The 19887-nt window shown below is 39.9% G+C and overlaps 3 protein-coding genes across 4 annotated transcripts in view; all 3 read left to right on the plus strand.

Moving 5' to 3' along the window:
* The window catches only part of sept5a (septin 5a), a 20937-nt gene extending 11727 nt beyond the window's left edge, over nt 1-9210 (plus strand). The window contains exons 1-11 of one of the 2 annotated variants that reach the window (XM_035658822.1): nt 7-252; nt 2241-2331; nt 2537-2623; nt 3486-3609; nt 3745-3879; nt 4037-4154; nt 4239-4340; nt 6128-6224; nt 6311-6446; nt 6556-6658; nt 7588-9209. In XM_035658822.1, coding sequence (XP_035514715.1) covers nt 178-252; nt 2241-2331; nt 2537-2623; nt 3486-3609; nt 3745-3879; nt 4037-4154; nt 4239-4340; nt 6128-6224; nt 6311-6446; nt 6556-6658; nt 7588-7650 — 1131 coding nt within the window. In that variant the 5' untranslated portion in view covers nt 7-177 and the 3' untranslated portion in view covers nt 7651-9209. Of the gene's footprint in view, nt 1-6; nt 253-2240; nt 2332-2536; nt 2624-3485; nt 3610-3744; nt 3880-4036; nt 4155-4238; nt 4341-6127; nt 6225-6310; nt 6447-6555; nt 6659-7587 lie in introns of those variants that run through there. The other variant, XM_035658823.1, reaches the window with a different exon arrangement.
* An 807-nt stretch (nt 9211-10017) lies between these two features.
* Nucleotides 10018-12730, plus strand: gp1bb (glycoprotein Ib platelet subunit beta). The gene is made up of 2 exons (XM_035658824.1): nt 10018-10154; nt 11150-12730. Exon 2 carries the CDS (start codon nt 11162-11164, stop codon nt 11783-11785), a length of 624 nt encoding a protein of 207 aa, XP_035514717.1. The 5' UTR covers nt 10018-10154; nt 11150-11161; the 3' UTR covers nt 11786-12730.
* Nucleotides 12731-12988: 258 nt separating this feature from the next.
* dhx37 (DEAH (Asp-Glu-Ala-His) box polypeptide 37) overlaps nt 12989-19887 on the plus strand; it is a 10024-nt gene continuing 3125 nt past the window's right edge. Inside the window, exons 1-19 of the mRNA XM_035658821.1 lie at nt 12989-13118; nt 13274-13389; nt 13468-13637; nt 14239-14351; nt 14444-14822; nt 14911-15059; nt 15164-15256; nt 15375-15471; nt 16071-16184; nt 16278-16494; nt 17233-17331; nt 17415-17485; nt 17603-17738; nt 17833-17909; nt 18392-18624; nt 18709-18820; nt 18940-19046; nt 19241-19429; nt 19585-19709. Of these exons, the coding sequence (XP_035514714.1) occupies nt 13287-13389; nt 13468-13637; nt 14239-14351; nt 14444-14822; nt 14911-15059; nt 15164-15256; nt 15375-15471; nt 16071-16184; nt 16278-16494; nt 17233-17331; nt 17415-17485; nt 17603-17738; nt 17833-17909; nt 18392-18624; nt 18709-18820; nt 18940-19046; nt 19241-19429; nt 19585-19709 (2584 nt within the window). The 5' untranslated portion in view covers nt 12989-13118; nt 13274-13286. The remainder of the gene's footprint in view (nt 13119-13273; nt 13390-13467; nt 13638-14238; nt 14352-14443; nt 14823-14910; nt 15060-15163; nt 15257-15374; nt 15472-16070; nt 16185-16277; nt 16495-17232; nt 17332-17414; nt 17486-17602; nt 17739-17832; nt 17910-18391; nt 18625-18708; nt 18821-18939; nt 19047-19240; nt 19430-19584; nt 19710-19887) is intronic.

Below are 19887 nucleotides of genomic sequence, written 5' to 3' on the forward strand. Positions count from 1 at the left end.
GCCCAAACAGGAAAGAGGTGTGTTTGAGACAATTTGGGAGCAGACAGAGAGCAAGAGACAGGTTTGTCAAGGTATCGGGGCTTCAGTCTTGCTTTTTTCTGGTCCTTGCTGGGCCGTTTTTTTGCCCCCTTTGAGACCCGTGGCTATTTTGGTCCGTCAGTGTCGGAGCGGTTTGGGATGGATGCCATCATGCTGCAGGAAAAACTGGTGGAACGGCTGCTGTGCCCACGAGTGAGAACAGCCAGACAGAAGGTAAAAAGTTGGATTTCAGGGGACAAATTGGTGAAAAATATGAGGAGAAATTCACAATAGAATAAAGAACAAAGACACAGAGTTCAGGTTTACTTTATAAATGCATAAACAAGAAGCCCTAACACTAGACTTTAGACTCTGTCAGCATCTTTGGTGTTATCGCTGTTTTTCTGTGGAGGTGTCTGCTCTCGTGATACCTCTGTGACAGATTTACTGCTGAGATGATTTGTCTTTGTGAAGTGAAGTGTTTTTATGATTACTCAGTGATTTATCTACAGCTTTCCTCATACTCACTCCTCTGGCTCTCTGGCAAGTGTGTCTGCCATGCACTGTTTGCACCGCCTGTAGTTTTTTTTTGTGTGTGAATGAATGTGTCTGTTTTTGTAAATGCGATCCTCACCCGATGGGCCTGTCGGAAATGCCTATGACAAGTTATGACAGCATATGAGGACTCTGACTGTGTGTTTGCGGAGTGAAAAAAAGAGCTTTTCAGGTCCGTTGAATGTAGCTTGTGTCTGTGCGTGAATGCTCTCGATGGGCCTTGAGTGTGTATTTATATCTGCACATGTCAGCACGTACTGTAGGGTAAAGATGACGCGCTGCCAGATGCAGCCGAGAAAACCTGCAAGACTGAGAGCTACTGTCTGACACAGAGAGAGAGAGAGAGAGAGACTGGTATCCTGTGGTTCTCTTTGTGTGTTTCTGTGAGAGTTTTAGTGGAAAATGTGAGACGCTGGTTATTCTCAGCTGCTCAGAGGAATGCTGTGCACGTGTTTTTCCATGCAGTTGTAGATTTTCTGCATTATAGTCGCTGTCTGTCTGTTGTGGTCATTTTATTGCATTGGGTGCTGCCGGATGCATTTTGTTCTCACATTAGAAACCCTCTGAGCTCTCTTACAGTTATTTGAAGTCTGCCTCTATTTCCTCTACAATTAGTTGATTATTCAATTAGTCAAACTACAGAAAAACAATCAGTACCTTTTGTGAGCAAAATGTGAGGATTTGCCACTCGTGTCTGTCTCTAGCAGTTAGAAATACTAAAAATAAGTCATACATTTAAAATTTGATTTGCTTTAAGTAAATGTGCAAAAGTATTAACATCAAAAGTAAAAAGTAAAAGTACTCATTATGCAAAATTGCCCATTTCAGAATATTATATTTAATGATGCATTACTGTGTAATGGTGAGGCTAATTTTATTTGCCTATGTCTATCTCATTTATTTGGTGATTATATTTTGTATTATTGATCTGAATCTGTAAAGAAACCAGTAGGTGAAGTTATGGGATAAATGTTTTGGAGTAAAAAGTACAATATTTGCCTCTGATCTGTAGTGGGGTGGAAGTAGAAACTAGCAGGAAAAGGAAAGTACTCAAGTGAAGTCCAAGTGCTGCAAAATTGTACTTACAGTACTTACATACAGTCAATGTACTTAGTTTCCTTCCACCGCTGCTCTTTTGTGGTAGTAAACAACATTTCTTTGGTTTTGGTTTGGGGGTTGAACAAAACAAGCGATTTGAGGACATCACCTTGAGTTTTAAGAAATAGAGACACTCAGTCATCCAAACAGTCAGTTGATCAGTCGAGAATCAATTAACAATTTATTTTATTTTATTTATCTGATGATTATTTTTCCTACTAATGGAACCGTTTGCTCAAAAATGTGAATGCCCTTCACAGTTCTCTAAAACCCAAGGTGATGGTCCTCAAATATCTTATTTAGTCCGACCAATAGTCCAAAACCCAAAAATATTAAATTAACCATCACATGATATAAAAAAAGACACAAATCTTCACAAATGAGACGTTACAACTAGAGATTATTTGGCATTTTCGAAAAATAACAAGTAATCAATTATCAAAAAGCTGTAAATTTTCTTTCTGTCAACCAGTTGATTAATTGACTGATTGGTTCAGCTCTACAATAACTGTCATTAGCTCATTAACACCTCTTTCTCCTCCTTCTTTGTGTCCTTTTTTCTGTCCCAGGAGAAGCAGTATGTGGGTTTTGCAACTTTGCCCAACCAGGTCCACAGGAAGTCTGTGAAGAAAGGCTTTGATTTTACTCTGATGGTGGCAGGTCAGTTTGTGGTTGAAGATACAAACATGACAGTAAAGTTACACACAGTTCACACAAACACACACACACACACACACACACACAGGTACACCTAGCTAACACTGCTGCAGGCTGATACAACAGCACTGAAAAAAACTCTTAAGGAGGTGTTGATTCAGATTAGGTTCACATACATTATGACCTTATATGTGTGTGTGTGCTGCAGGAGAGTCTGGTATGGGTAAATCCACCCTGGTCAACAGCCTCTTCCTCACAGACCTCTACAAAGACAGGAAGCTACTGAATGCTGAGGGTGAGTCCTTATGCTATTTATTATCTCTTTGTACGAGTCATAATGAACGCATGAGGTCTGATATTTATATAAGCCAGACCACCGTCCGTCTTACATTTAACCTTACGTTTCTCACAAAGCTGCTGTGAAGAAGTCCAGTTTATCTCATATAGTTTCAGCAGCTCTCCGTAAATACATCGCTGGGTTTGTGTCTCTGAAGTTCGGATGAGTTATTTACTAAATCAGGCTGTACCATAAAACCTGTCTCTGTTAGTCTGAAGATGTTTCTTGGTTTGAGTCATATGTGCATGCAAAATAATTACAGTATGTGTGTTTCAGAGTTTGTAATATTCAACAGGAATGATTACGCAACCTAAACAACATCTAACATTTCAAATTATTTCCTAATTTGAGGTACATTATGTCATCTTTGGGAAATGTGATTTCAAATGTTCTCGGTTTCGTTATAACAGGTCAGATGTGTCAGTCTTATCTAATATTAGCTCACCACTTTCACTCTCATATCTTAGCAAGCTAACATTGGTATTAGTTCACTTAGCTACACCACAGGGGTTTAAATATTTAATAACAGCTAATCTCTATGTCGTAACTAGTTTGTGTGGTGCAACCCATTTTAATTCAGCCATTGTTTGTTAATCTGTCACTGAAAATAGTCCCCAACAAATGCATGCAATTTTCTCCTGTTTGAGTGATGTCTGTTAAAAAGTACAGTGCCCAGCTGTTAAATTAAAAAGTTAAAGTATCTATGTATGACTGTTTTTAAGGTCTGTAGTCGTGCTTGTTCTACATTTTCTGCTGTTTCAGCTGCTTCTCCTCATTTGCTCCCCGTCACCTTCTCCTTCTCTGTGTTAATGCTTTGTAGAGCGCATTAACCAAACTGTGGAGATCATCAAACACACTGTAGACATCGAGGAGAAAGGGGTCAAGCTCAAGCTGACCATCGTAGACACGCCGGGGTTCGGAGATGCTGTCAACAACAACGAGTGGTGAGCTGGAAGATCTGACGTGTGCCTGCATTCAGCCTGCTCGCTTGAATTCACCGTGTCTGGAAGACTTGCTAATGTGGTCTGTGATGTGTGTTTGTGTTTGTGTGTGTGTTTGTGTGTGGGTGTGTGTCCCAGCTGGAAGCCGATCACAGACTACATAGATCAGCAGTTTGAGCAATACTTCAGAGATGAGAGCGGGCTAAACAGAAAGAACATCCAAGACAACAGAGTCCACTGCTGCCTCTACTTCATCCCTCCATTTGGACACGGGTAAAAAAACACACACACACACACGCACACACACACACACACACACATAATGTATAATGTATCGTAACAGTGACTCAACACTTTTCCAGCTTCAGATTTTCGTGTGTTAATTTAATATGTGAATGTTAATCACTTCGCTCTGGTTTTCCTTCCACAGGCTGCGTCCGGTGGATGTTGAGTTCATGAAGGCTCTGCATGAAAAAGTGAACATAATTCCACTCATTGCGAAAGCCGACTGCCTCACGCCCAACGAGATAAAAAAGCTCAAAGACCGAGTAAGTCCGAGAACTCCACCATGTTTTACTGAATGCAGATTGTTCACTGTAACCATTGGTCTGATTCGTCTGATTTGTGTCCAGATACGAGAGGAAATAGACAAATTTGGGATCAAAGTGTACCAGTTCCCAGAATGTGACTCCGATGAGGATGAAGAGTTTAAACAACTTGACAAAGAGCTGAAGGTGAGTCTATTACAGAGTTACAGTTACTGATTCACTGGAAGTGGCCACATATTGGGGTTATTTCACTTCTCTGGAGTTTATTTTCTCACTCAGCCAAAAGTTCAGAGATACTTATTTATTTATTATTATTTTGATTTTTCACATTTTATTTGTTCAGCCATGTAATTATATTTTCTGTAAAAGTAGTTTCCCAACATACATGTCTAAATGCTGTTTTAAAGTCATCTCTTCAACAGTGAATCCTTTTATATTTATTCATTTTCTAATTTTGTTGGCTGTACAGAAGTGAAATATAAATATATTGAGTCTATAAATACTGTAATCTGCTAATTACACTTCTGCCAGTGGCTTAAACAAAAAAAACTAAAACAGATAAACACAAACAGTAGGATATGAGTACAGTACAGGAAGTACGTTGTAACAGATGGAAAAGTTCCTATGAAGGTCTGTGGACTGTTTATGAAAAGAGACATAAACAAAACTTTATTCACCTCAAATCTGCACAGTGCACTTGCATTTATCTGCATAGCGAGATATCACAGCTCTAACTAGTGACACTATCACCTGCTGCATTGTACTGTAATAACTATAATTAGGCCCGTTTGAGACGAGTCAGGCCTGCTAAGAATCGACCCCAGGCGATCATCGCACAATGCATGCCGGTTAGGTTTGTATTCGAGTTGATGCTGATTTGCTCTGACGACACAGACAACGATAACCTCAGGAGATCGAGCCGGCAGCAGCTTCTAGAGCCCGGCGCCACAGTTGCTCTGCACGGACTGCCAGACCCAGAGCATGATGGGACACGTCTGATCAAAGAGCTGATTGGCTCCTGATTTTCTGTGTGATTCAATATTTGACTGTAGATTGTAGCTGTTTCATGTCTCTCGTTGTACAATGAAGGTTTATTCTGTTAACAGATCTTGAGTGGTTGATAATAACGATAACGTTTATTCATAAATCCAAACGTGGTCTAAAAACTACTGGCAGCCTAAAGGTGACAGGATACAAACATTTCTGTAACTTCCTGTTTATTCTTTAAAGGCTGCTGGAAGTTTTTTGTCACAACCTCCTGCTGCTGCCGCCTGATCTTGTCCACACACAGGCAAGGCACAGTTTATCATGAACAAACTTATTGTGCACATTGGCTCACTGGAAAGGTTCTGCTACACTAAATGGAACAGGGCCTTGACTAGTATTATTTGTGTGTTTACCCTACTATTTCATGTCAAAATGGCTGCTCTGAAAAAGCTCTATTGTTACTGCTTGGGTGCCACTGCACTAGTAATATACCTTTATATTTATATACCTTTTTTTCAAGCCTTTGAGTGGTGCATAGTAGCTGTGAAATGTTTTAGGCTTGAGACGGGCGTAGAAAAATCTTAACTCAAAGTCTACCTACTTCTTCCTCAGCAGGCGGGTTTGCTCAGTTTCCATCACACAACTTTATAACCACGTCTCTGTTGACGGATTGCCGTACGTAGATCAGGCGATGACTTAATGCGCAGGTTGAAAGCTCGAGAAACAGCGAGTAGTAAGATGAGTTAATATATGTGTGAACTGACAATTTAACCCTTGTAGCGAAGGAGCAGTTCTGTGTGAGAAAATAAACAACAGACAGTTTTCTTTTTACATGTCTGAACAATTACAGTCACGCTTCTCTTGAGCTGCTCAGTGGACTCTTGTGAATGTGTGAACTCTACCAGGAAGTACCAGGACACAGTGTGCTCAGTCTCTTTCTCTGGAGAGATACGGGTTAAAGAAACAATGTGTGTGTGTGTGTGCAGGAGTGCACCCCGTTCGCTGTGATCGGCAGTAACACGGTGGTGGAGGCTCGAGGGCAGAGAGTGAGAGGGAGACTGTACCCCTGGGGAATAGTTGAAGGTATGTTCATGTAACATCTATCTGTGACACAGTTTGAATGTCATAACTTGAATTATTGATCAATCTGACATGTTTCTTTGTCTCAGTGGAGAACCAGTCGCATTGTGACTTTGTGAAACTGAGGAACATGCTGATTCGGTCACACATGCACGACCTCAAAGACGTGACCTGCGACGTCCACTACGAGAACTACAGAGCGCAGTGCATACAGGAAATGACCAGGTATGTGAAAACATCACAGAGAGAAGGTTGTTTAAACATCTCAGATAACAGCTGACATTTGCGTGCTTCACCTCTCCTCCTCCTCCTTTTCTTTTCTTCTTCTCCTCAGTAAACTGGCTCAGGACAACCGTATGGAGAGTCCCATTCCCATCCTGCCGCTGTCTACACCAGATGTGGAGACTGAGAAACTAATCAAAATGAAAGATGAGGAGGTATGAAGCAATCTTTTGTTGTTTCACCAAACAGTGAATGTTTCTGTTAGAAGTTGAGTTATTCTCCATGAATGTATCATAGATGAGTCATAGGTCGTGTTTTGCTCTGATACAACTGACAATAATACTGAATGTGATGAGGTTTTGTTTCTTCATCACTGTACTCCTTAAAAAGTCACTAGGTGTAGATGACATCGCTGACTAAACTTAACTGTGAAACCACTGAGAGAATATTTTATGTACCTTGAAAGTAATACATTAATTAATGGGCCAACTTGTAACCAGTAGTTCAATGTAGCCAAATACTGTACTTAAGTACAAATCTGAGGTACTTTGCTTGAGTATTTAAATTAAACTTTATACTTCATACTACATCTCAGAGGCAAATATTGTTCTGTTTTCCAATAGCATTTTTTCCTTCCCCATACCTGAACTTTGTGTATTGGTGGATACTGAGAATGAGAGAACACATTTTTACTCCATTACATTATCTGACAGCTTTAGTTCCTTTACAGATTACAATTTTTCATACCTTTACTGTCTATTGAAAACCATGTGTCTCCAGATTTGGGGATTTTTTAATTGTTTCTTTATGGATTCAAAAAAATCTCCTACTTCTTAAGATAAATAAACTATTTAAACCCTTTGTTGGATTATCTGGGAAATGCACAAAGGTACATAGCTCTCACAGGACAGCGACAGTACAAACACATGATGATTAAACTACCCAACAGCTTATAAAGTAGTTAAAATGAGCTCAACTTTAAACATCTACAGCAGTAAAATTCAACATAAACATTAATGCAGCAGTGATATTAATCCCAAAACATCATATATAACAGTAAATGCTCCATCTGTGGCTTAAAGTCGTCAGCTCAGGATTCATTTATGTGGAGAGTTTAACCCTAATTGTTCCTTTCTGTCTGCAGCTGAAGAGGATGCAGGAGATGCTGAATAAGATGCAGCAGCAGATGCACGATAAAGACCAGTGATGTCTCTCCCCCGAAGCAGAGCTGGGCTGCAGCGCCGCCTACTGTTTCTCCCCTGAACGACAGTGAGACCTTCAGACGTTGACCATGGATATCATGTGTTAGTGGCAACTCTGGCTGTACATTTATCCTCAGTTTGGTGCTTTGTATAGTTTGTCTGCCTGGAGGGTTGTCTGTCAGAGGGTCTTTGTTTTTTCTCTGAAACTATTCGTTTGCCCACTTTGAGCCCCTTGCTGTGGTTTAACAGTCTTAACATATATAATATAAATGCGTAATTTAAATTACTACTCTGTGTATCTAATTTATAAATGCAATGCTAAACTTTTTGGATATTTTGTCAGGGTATGAACATGTGTGCTACAAGATGTTTTGTAAAGAAATTTAGGTTGTTGGTGATGTTTAAATTTGAACATGGATATTGTTTTTTATTATATGTTTGTGAGTGTGTGTGTGTGTGTGTGTGTTTTTAATGAAATATCACCAGGTATCCGTCCATAAAACTCCCTTTTTTACTTACTTTTGTTAAAATCCAACTTTGCCCTTCTTAATTTGCTCTCGGATCCTCATAAATACCTTCATGTGAAATTTTTTCACATATGGCAAGTCAAAATATCCTCTCCCAGCATTTTTTATATGTGCTGTCTGAGCTGAAAATGCACTTATTGCCAGTGGCTAACTGTGAACGGAGAGCCTTCGACATAATGAGGGGGTTGGTGCAGTACAAGGGTGCATGTGCAAGCATGCTGCCATTACTCATATCCGCTAAACGCTGTGGGCCTATTTTTACTGCTTTATAGCCGATGCCCTGTGCTTGTATTTGAATGCATCATGACCTACAGTATGCTTTGATTCCACTATGGGATGGTAAAAATAGATGAATAATGAGGAGCAGATACTGTGTCTGTGCTTCTGTTTTTTCTCCTTGGAAGTGAATTGCTGCATTTTGCCAGTGAAGATGTGTATCCTGTATGTGAGATTGTTTGAGAGTGTGTGTGTGTAGGCTGATGCTGAACAACAGTACATATTTTGCCTGAAGGCTGTGAGTTCAGCCTGTGCCCCATTTATAAAAGTGTGACAAATAAACTCTTGTTTCTCGTCAATCTGACTTTGCTGTGTATGCGTTGTTTCTCTGAAGGTTATAAAGCTGAACGTTAAGGTCCAGTGAACGCAGCATGACATCCCCTGTCACTTCCGGCTGTCAGAGTCTGAGCAGCAGGGCTCGGAGCTGCAGGAACATTATCTGCTGATTCATGTTTATCTCCTGCAGCCATTCTTCCTCTGCACTGCACACATCATCTTCTTCCCGCCAGTCAGAGGAGACACTCAAGCTTAACATTAGTATGAATGATGGATTTATATCAGTATTTTCTGTCAGAGGACTTTCACTAATACATGTTTGTTTCATTTGTAATATTCAGTGGTGGATGATGTGCTGACGTCTTGTAACAGAACTCTTTATAACGACAAATAAAAGTCATTCATTCAAAATGTAAAAGTACAAAAGTATTACCATTAAAATAAACTTAAAGTATCAAAAGTAAATGTACTCATTGTGCAGAATGGTCCAGTTCAGACTGATGTATTTTACATGATTTGATTATAACTATTGATGCATTCATGCAATATTTTTATTGTTTCTTGTCTTTGTTTCATATCAATTTAAACTACCTTCATATACAATTAAATAAAAACAATTCTGTTTTAGAAAATGTTCATTTGGCATAAATGGCAAAAACATAAATATATGGATATAAAAATGTATAAAAACTGCTCTTCACATTTTTTTGTTAAGTGTAGTGTTAGTTATGGAAATATGTCTCTTTCTTGTAGTACTTAAATGTTGAAGTGACCCTCCTACGAGATGACAATACCAACAGTGGCCCCTGTTACAGCTGGTAATTTTAATAATACATCATAATACATCATCCTTTATTTGCTGATTATATTTAGTATCATTAATTTGAATCCAGTGCTATTCATTGAAAGGGAGTACAGAGTGCAATATTTGCTTCTGAACTGTAAAATTGAATGAGTAAATTTTAAGATGGAAATACTCGAGTACAAGTACCTCAAAACTGTACTTGAGTAAACCACCGCTGGTTTTTAACCATACTGATATATCTGATACGTATATTATAACTCAGGCCTTGTTGTCTTCTTTACTGTGTGTTCTGATGCAGAAGTGGATCTCAACAGTGTTTGAAATACACTTTATTTTAATTATTTTAATTTCCTAATAATTTTCTAGGAAAGAACTTTGCAATTTATTAGTACATAAGTACATGTTTCAGAAAACGTCCTCGAAATTCATCGGAAATGAACCCCTAAAATAGTTACTGGTACACTTCCCTTGTCCTGTTAGAGGTCTGTGTTTACTGTACGTGTGTGTGTGTGTTCATATTTGACAGTGGTCTTTATCAGTGAGTGCCAGCTGGCTCAAACACACGCACTTGGCCTCTCAGAGCGGCTGCAAGTAACACAGTCCTTTCCTGAAGACACTGCTGAAGGTAAATAACTCTCTTCAGACCTTATTGAGACTTTTTAGTTCGGTAGTTTCCTTTTTAGCAAATAAAGACAGTAAAACAGAGTTTGTCTCAAAATATCACAGAAATTAGAAATCTAAAGTTCAGTTTACTTAAGTACAAATCTGAGGTGCTTGTACTTTACTTGAGTCTTTTTTTTCATGACCCTTTCTACTTCTTCTTTATTTATCTATTTAGTTCCTTTTTTTTTTTTTTTTTACAAAACAAGAGTTTGTAAAAATAAAAATAATAATATAAAATATAAATGTAACTACCCAACAGTATTATTTTGATAATGCAAAAAACATTTTGTGGTTCTAGACTCAAAAATGTCAGGATCTGCTGCTTTTACTTTTAATGATTTGGAACTTCGGGCTCTCTGTAATTTTATTTTTATTTCTCACTATTTTCAGAAATTTAAGAAACCAAACAATCAGATGATCACTCAAGAAAACTAACTGCAGATTAATCCATAATGAAAATAATCATTAGTTGCAGCCTAGCTCCAAGTTAGTTGAAAATAAATGAGCTCTTCCTCAACAACAACCCAAAACATGCTGTATGTTGTAAAATGTACAAAATGTATTATTTGTTAGTTATATAAACACATAATGCCGTATTAATGTGTAATGTGTAATGTTTTTATGTGGTAAATACTGAATTGTGCAATAGAGATCATTACATTCATAATTTATTCATACTTACATACCAGTCATCAGTTTTGATTAGAGGCTTTTACGTGAGGTTAAACTTAAATATTCCTTACAGCAACTGAACAATCCTTTTTTTAGGCCTTAAATCTTTAATTTGCAGTCAAGAACCAGACAGTAAATGTGGGATTAGTTTCTAATGCACCTTAATATGGTCTCTTCTCCCAATGAAATCAATTACAATTAATGTACTTCTCCTCTCCTCTCCTCTCCTCTCCTCTCCTCCTCCCTCTCCTCTCCTCTTCCTGCCTCCTCTCCTCTCCTCTCCAGCGACTGGTAACCATGAAGGGGCTTCTGCTCCTGTGTCTGCTCTTCCTGTTCGGGGGTCAAAGGTCATCAGCGTGCCCCCACCTTTGCTCCTGTCACGGCACTCAGGTGAACTGCAGCAGCAGGTCTCTCAGCTCCTCCTCGCTGCCCACCAGTTTCCCCACTGGGACCACCGAGCTCCGTCTCCACGACAACCAGCTCACCAGCCTCCCTAATGGGCTCCTGGATGACCTGACCTCCCTCCGCTCTGTCTCCCTTCAAGGTAACCCCTGGGTGTGTGACTGCGGCGTCCTCTACCTGCGAGCCTGGCTGCTGCGTCAGCCTGCCGCCCTCAAGTCACACCTGGGGGTCAACTGCAACTCCCCTCCGGGCCTCAGGGGGCGGCTGGTGGTGTATTTAACCGAGCAGGAGGTCCTGGACTCCTGCCACTACTGGTACTGTGACCTGGCTCTGGCCTCACAGGTGTGCCTGTTTGTGTTTGTGCTGGTGCAGGCGGCTCTGCTGGTGGCTCTCCTCGTGTTCCTGAAGAGGTTCCAGAGGCTGTCCAAAGAGGCGAGGAGGACCACAGAGGAGAGCTTCACAGCTGGGGAGGGTCTGAGGGAGAATGATTACACGCCTTTAAAAGACAGCAGCACCTGATGGAGCTGTGATGTGTGATTGTTAGATACAAAAGAGGGAAAAGAGCTGTTTATTATGTGGAGAGAAAATGTCTCTCAAAGGCTTTTGTGCTGATGATTCTAAAGATGTTTTTTTATGCACAAGCAGGTGACAAATTAAAGGAAACCCCGGAATAAATGAGTGGAGAAACAAAAACAAATGAAAATGCTTCCATACAGGACACAAGGGGAGCGTCTGATAAGTATGAAAATAATGAGTCATCATGTTCGTCACTAGAGCTCAGTTACAATGAGATTGAGGACAACACTGAAGCTGTTCTGGAAGCTTGTGTCTGTTTTTCCTTTAATTTGTCACCCATCTGTGTGTCCAAAGACCATCATAAACCAACATAAAACACTGTATACCACTGTAGAATAGATTTAATGAGTCTGCACTATTGAAACTATGTAAACTACTATGAACATATTAGTAGCATTTCTGTACTGCTTTTCTTTGTTACTCACCAGCCACATGTTGTATATAATAATAAAGATCACATGAATAAATTATAGTTTTCTATCAAAAGTTTGACATTTTAACAACACAGCCTTAAACAAAACACATGTGGCTTAAACATCAGATTACAATTTTCTATTTTCTTGAGGTTGAAACTGATAAATAAAAATTTCTGTGTTTATAAAAGTTTACCTTACCCCTGTTGAGCACCTTGAAATGTTTTATTTGTGGACTTGAATGAAAGTACTTCATCAATTACTGATAAAGCATTTATATCGTGTGTGGTGATATCTGTCTTTATAATTGCTTCATATTTTAACTTTTATTACAGGTGTAGTGATTTGCCATTTTGCATTTGTATATTGTGCAATTTGTTAATGATTGTGCCCTTATGTCATGTTTTAGATATTTCTTTAGGAACTTTATTCTGATACTTTAAACACAAAATAAATGTTACAGATGTAATTAAAATGTGCCCACATTGTGTCTTTTTTTATACTTGTTCTAAAGAAATTAATGTATTATGGTTAAAATTAAAAATAACTTTAATTGAAATGTAGCTTAAATGGAAATGTATATGGAATTTTTGTGAAGTTTATTTCAAGTGATAAGATGTTAAGTTGATATTTAGTTATTTTACTTTAAATTTAAATTAAAATGTCCATAAATTACGACCCATAAACAAAACGATGTGTATTCTCATGTGTATCTCTGTAGCGGAACCTTTCTGCTGGGGGCTACGTGTCCCCGCCGGACGGTTTTTACCGGATGGACCTTCATGTGTTTACACGTGAGATTTGTGCAAGGCTGTAATTTCAAACGTGAAGTGTTTAAATCTCTAATGCAGTCGTGTGACCTGGTTTGTATTTTATTATATTCATAAAGATTTAGTCGGTTTATAACAACAACGGTTGAGCTAAAGTTAATGGTTGTTTAGCTGCTGTCAGCTTTTTTCGTGGTGTCCAACATTACACGTTATCAGGTAGTGTTTTCTTTTTATGTATCAATTTCCAGACCTCAATTTAAAATGGGAAAACTAAGGAAGAAACACAACTGGAAGGGGAGACAGCAGAGTGACCCTCAGCAACCAGCAGATGAAGAGAAGACAGATGTTGTGGTGGAACTGCAAGGTAGGATTTCAGGGATTAAATCCATCAGATGCTCAGATTATTTGGTATAATGCCACTTAAATGTGTTGTTTTCATCAGATGGGGGAAGACTGAAAGGTGTAGACGAGAGCAACGCTTTGGTCCTCCCAGCCAATAAAGCCAAGAAGAAGAAAGCCTCAGTGGCACCTTTCTCCACCAAAAAGCCCCTCACCAAGAAACAGAGGAAAGAGCTGCAGAAGGTCCTGGAGCGCAAGGAAAAGAAAGCTCAGGTGAGAGACAGTTTGATGCTGCAGGTTCAGACAGAGTTGTGTAGCTTTCAGAAGAAAAACAAACAATCTGGTCCAGTTTCTACATTATATCTTCAATAATGTCTTTAGTAGTGCTGAAACAATTATTGGAGTAGTGGTTTAGTTGATCCACAGGAACAAATTATGAAGGAGTTCCAACTGTAATGTGTCTGTATTAGGGACTATAAAACTGTGCAGAAAGTCTTATTTGATTATTCTTAGATCAGATAGTTCCTGATTTAAATTAAATTGTTGTTAATTTTTTTTTATTTTAAAGGAAAAAAGGCTTTTTTATATATATTTTTTTTGTTCTTCAGCGCATTTTAAACCTTTGTTACAGACAGTAGAGGAATGACAGGAAATGAGAGAGACAAATATATTAAAAAAGGTTTTGTTTTGGTGTTAGTACTGAATTTATTCTCAGTTATGCACATTAACTCGTCATTCATTAAATCATCAAATATACTGGACATAAATTGTGAAACATTTAGTAACTCTGCCAACAAGACGTTCTTAATATAAAGGAGTAGTTCACAATCCAGTCACCTGTCCCGCTGTCTGTCCCGCTGTCTGTCCCGCTCAGAGAGCAGACATCCTGAGTAAACTGGCTGAGGTGCAACTTCCAGAGTCTGAACTGAAGCTGCTGTACACCACATCCAAACTGGGAACAGGAGACAAACTTTACCAGACTAAACAGTAAGTGCACCAGATAAACGAAGATAATCCGCTCATTGGAAGATACGGAGAAGGTGGAGTCAGGGGTCTAATATTGTTGGGTTTATTTCCAGGTCATTAGATGAAATAAAAGATGGAGACTCTGGGCCAAAGATCAGCAGTGTCAGTGGAGCGAACAGAAAAAGGAAATGGAAAGACGAAGAGGACGAAGAAGAGGAACAAAAGGCAGAAGAAAGCAGTGATGTGGACACATCGTCTGATGAGGAGGAGGAAGAGGACAAAGAAGCGAATGAGTCCACAGAGATAAATGAACGTGAGGAAACTCCCTCATCCTGTCAGGAGGACAAACAGGAAGTGAAGGAAGAACAACACAAAAAAGAGCAAGATGGACAGAATGAGAAGAAGAACATTTCAGATCAGGAGAAAATCCAAAACGAGAAGCCGTCGCAGCCGGCGGTCTTCGTTCCTGTTGACAGATCACCAGAGATACAGGTGTGTGTTCTCACTGTGTAAGTTCACATAGGTGTGTTTCGCTTTTTGTTTGCTTGCTTTAAGTGTATTTCAATCTGCTGGTCTGTAGGAGGCTCGTCTGAAGCTGCCCGTGCTGGCGGAGGAGCAGGTCATCATGGAGGCTGTACGAGAAAATCCTTGTATCGTCATTTGTGGAGAGACAGGAAGTGGAAAGACCACTCAAGTGCCTCAGTTTCTGTATGAAGCCGGCTATGCCTGGTAGGTTGTCCTCTTTACGGTTCTGTCCTCAAATCTTTCACTGGATATTTACCTCGAAAAATGGCTCACATTCTTCTTCTTCATTGTGTTTTTTTTTCCTGCAGTGGCAGTGGAATAATCGGTATCACAGAGCCCAGAAGAGTAGCAGCTGTCAGCATGTCCCACAGAGTGGCTAAAGAGATGAACCTCTCCACACGGTAACTCACCGTAGATATTATAAATATTTAAATCAAATCCACAGACCTTTGTTTTTGAAACCTCTTTGTGACGAGCTTGTGGGTGGAAATGTGCTGATATTTGTGCGTCGGTGTTCAGGGTGGTGTCATACCAGATTCGATATGAAGGGAACGTGACCAGCGACACCAAGATCAAGTTCATGACAGACGGTGTTCTGCTGAAGGAGATTCAGAAGGTATTTACTCTTTTTACTCGGTTGAGTCATTTAATAAAATACTGCAGAACAGACAGAGAGTGTTGAATGTGTAATAACGTTTATGTTTAGTGTGTTTATGTAAGAGGACCAAGCTCTCTCACAGCTGTCATTTTCAACACTGCTTTCTATTCAGTCTCATTTAATTGTCAAGTGAATTTTATTTGATAAAACTAAAGAAAAAAACAGGCTCATATGAGTGCTCTCATTGTTGCTCATCCATAAATAATGGGGAAATAAAACCATAAAAAAACCCAGCCCATGCTCATGTAGTTAATAGAGGACATATTTATATTTTACGCCCAGTCTGCTCTAATCTTTTGATGGAGGAACTCAGAGGAGATCAAAAAACCTCATATGAAGATGGTGAGATGCAGGATCTTCAATCTGAAAGTCGGCTTCAAAAGTCACAATTTTAATGAGCTGCCACGAGTTTGTGTTTGTAGAGTTTTCCAGTATAAATATAAGTAGTGGGAATGTTGACCTGGCTGTAATACATACTACCTGTTATCTGTATGAGCATGTAATTACCAGGATGTTTCTGCAATGTGTTTTCAGTGTGTCTCTGTCTTGTCTCATAGGATTTCCTGCTCCAGAGATACAGTGCGATAATCATAGACGAGGCTCATGAAAGGAGCGTGTACACAGACATCCTTATCGGACTGTTGTCTCGTATCGTCCCCCTTAGAAACAAGGTAACTTGTCTGCTGTGTTTCATTTCTTCGGTGTAAAAATCTTGCACTGTGGTTTTTATTTAATCCCTACTTCCACTCTTTACGTCTCTGCAGAAAGGTATGCCCATGAAGCTGCTGGTCATGTCAGCTACTCTGCGAGTGGAGGACTTCACAGACAACACAAAGCTGTTTCGGATACCTCCGCCCGTCATCAAGGTAGACGCTCGCCAGTTCCCGGTCACTATACATTTCAACAAACGCACACCGCTGGAGGATTACACCGGAGAAGTTTTCCACAAAACCTGCAAGATCCACAGGATGCTGCCTCCAGGTGAACATACACATTTATGATATTTAGTTTTAAAATGTATTTTACAATTTAACTAAATTGACCTTTTGTTGTTCAACCAAAGATCAAATCAGTCAAAGAACGTTTGAAGTTATATGTTCAGAAGCAGTTTTGTTTTGCTCTTTCTCAACTAATTGATATCAGTGTTTCCTCATCTGGGAACATGAGTTATCTAACTGACTGCACATAAGTAGTAATTTAAAGTCTTACATACATACCTGGTCTAACAAAGTCTAATATATAAATAAGCTGTCAGATGAATTCAAACTTAATTAACAGATCAGTGCAGTAATAATAAAGGAATAACAAACTATAACTCTTTTATTTTAGAGGATACAGGGTAACAAAATATTTTTAAATTGATTGGATTAAAGAAAGCTCACTGCATCAATCATTGAGTCGTAAGATATTGTTGTAGGATGCAGATTGTTAGTCAAAGTCCAGTGTGAAACACTAATATCTGTAAGTATGTTTTCATTAGTGTATAATCACCTTCTCCTTCTCACCTGGTTGAGTAAAGTGGTTTCAGTCGGTTGCAATCGGCAATCTCACACTGGTTCCTTTTAATATTTATCAGTGTAGTTTTTCTAAACGTGAATGCTACATTTTTACAGTAATTATAGATTTTATGCAATAAGTAAGCACGACAAACTGAAGTTACTGGAGTTAAACCTTCACACACACTCACCACCACCCTGATGGCGTGTTTCTGTCCTTCAGGTGGTATCCTGGTGTTTCTGACCGGTCAGGCAGAGGTTCACAGTCTGTGCAGACGACTGAGAAAAGCTTTCCCCTTCAGGAAGAGCAACACAACCACTGGTGAGTGTAACACACACCTGTTTACCCCTCCCAGTCTGACATATCTCTGGGTATGTTTCGTATATTCATGTTTTTGTGTTCAGGTGAAGACGAGGGAGCCGACACCTCAGAGGCGATGAGGAAGTTTAAGAAGGCCAAGCAGAAGAAGACAGTCGTAAGTCTTAGTAAATGCCGCTAAAAACATCTCAAAAGTCTTGTTTTTTTATTAAAGTCGCTTACCTCTTCAACAGATATTTATTGTGTACACGTTTTAATCTCTTTTAATCAACAGTCTCTTCCCCAAATCGACCTGGATAACTACTCTGCCCTCCCGGTGGATGAAGGGGACGAGGACAGAGAGGCCGGGATCGGAGACGAGGAGGATGAAGGCTCTGACCTGGAAATCGGAGACGATCCTGACAATGCAGGCAAGCTACTCCCAATGAATAATTCTTCATATCCAGCTGGATGTGTTTCAGATAAATGCTCTTACTAATCCTGCTCTGTGTTTTGTCTCTGTAGAGGAGAAGGCTGACCCCTCTATTCCTCTCTATGTCCTCCCTCTGTACTCGCTGCTGGCTCCAGAGCAGCAGGCGAAGGTAAGATTTGTGTCTTAAAATGCTTCTCCATGAGAAGATTGAGGGTTGTTTTTGCAATAAGATAACATTTTTAAAAAAAAACTCACATTGTGACGGTTGGTATCTGCACTGTACAGGTTCACATAAGTTTCCTGGATAGAGTTAAAGATTTGGAAAATTACAAAGGCTAGAAAAAAAGGGGTTTAAAAGGTGGCCTTGGTGTGGATGTGGGTTCATTTGTATTACTTAATTAAACCTGCTTGGTTCTAGTTTGTAGCCCAAAGCAGTGTGAAAGATGTGAAACATTTGAATTTTTAATGTGATTTTATCATGTTACCACCACTACCAGCTACTAGCTATGTTTATGTTAGTTATTGTGTAAATCAGATGTATTAACAAGACAGTGGTGGTTAGATAATCTGAACTCACAGTAAACTCAAGATGACAATACAATACAATAAATGAACATTTACTATGATATATATGATGTCTCCTGACTGTAGGTGTTCAGGCCTCCTCCACCTGGGACCCGTCTGTGTGTGGTAGCCACCAACGTGGCCGAAACATCTCTGACCATCCCCGGCATCAAGTACGTGGTCGACTGCGGTCGAGTTAAGAAACGTTTCTACGACCGAGTGACCGGAGTTTCGTCCTTCAAGGTCACGTGGACCTCACAGGCCTCAGCCAATCAGAGGGCAGGTAGAGCGGGACGAACGGAGCCGGGACACTGCTACAGGTCAGGACTTTGAAAGGTGACACTGTAATTACATAGTTGTTTGCTTTATATTCACAGATGTTTGTTTTCTCTCTGTTCCTGTAGGTTGTACTCATCTGCAGTGTTTGGAGACTTCAGTCTGTTTTCAGAGGCAGAGATCACTCGCAGGCCCGTGGAAGACCTGGTTTTACAGATGAAGGACCTCAACATAGATAAGGTCAGTAAAAAGTGAACAACTAAAACTTACCTGCTGGCTCTTAAGTGAAATCCTGCTGCATAAAAGACAATAAATAGTATTCTCATTAAACTGGCTTCATATTTCATCTGTTTGTGCAGGTGGTCAATTTTCCCTTCCCCACGTCTCCCTCTGCTGAGGCTCTTGTTGCATCAGAGCAGTTATTAGTCTCTTTGGGAGCTCTGAAAGAGCCGCCTCGCACTGGAAGGTAACTGTCTGACAATGGGTTTCCCCGTCTTCACCTGCCTTGGCTCACAAGGATTACATCATTATTTATAAGAACAGTTTGGGTCGTGTTGTGGAACTTGTAGACCCTTTTTTGTGGACATTCAAGAGGATAACAAAGTCTTATATTTACATTTTTATGTTCACACTGTAGACTGTTAATCTTTTTCTTCAAAGGGTGAAAGAGATTGAGCGAGCGAGGCTAAGCTGTCCCATCACCCCCTTGGGTAGAGCAATGGCTTCCTTCCCTGTGGCACCACGTTATGCTAAAATGTTAGCTCTCGGTAAGCAGCAGGATTGCCTGCCCTACGTCATAGCAGTGGTAGCGGCCATGACTGTCCGGGAGATCTTCGAAGACCTTGACAGGTGAGGACACATGTTTGATCTAATGATATAAAAACTTTAATCAGGGCTTTCAGGGCTTTTTTGTAGAAATATCCAACGCCTTTAAAGTTTAGTGGTCTTCTCATGCTACATACATTATGTTTTTATAATTGTGAAACACTTTTGTTTCTCCTCAGACCTGCAGGCAGTGAAGATGAGAACTCCAAGCTCACCCAGCGTCGAGCTCGGCTGACCCAAATGAGGAGGTTGTGGGCCGGGCAAGGAGCGTCACTCCTGCTGGGGGACCTCATGGTCATGCTGGGTAAGCTTGCTATTTGTTCAGGTTACAATACTGGACAGTGTTGTACTATAAACTGTAGCAGAGTCTGTTCGGTCATATGTTGACCTTTTAAGGGTCTCAGGACGTGGCTCCAAAAACATAATTTTCTTCCAGGTTTCAGCATGACTCATGAAAGTCACTATTAATGTAGTTGTTGCTA

Source organism: Morone saxatilis, unplaced genomic scaffold (assembly GCF_004916995.1).
Source record: "Morone saxatilis isolate NCDOM2014 unplaced genomic scaffold, NCSU_SB_2.0 Contig16, whole genome shotgun sequence".
Taxonomy (NCBI): Eukaryota; Metazoa; Chordata; class Actinopteri; family Moronidae; genus Morone; species Morone saxatilis.

Coding starts and splice junctions, on each gene's coding strand:
- gp1bb (XM_035658824.1), top strand. CDS start 11,162: ATGAAGGGGCTTCTGCTCCTGTGTCTGCTCTTCCTGTTCGGGGGTCAA.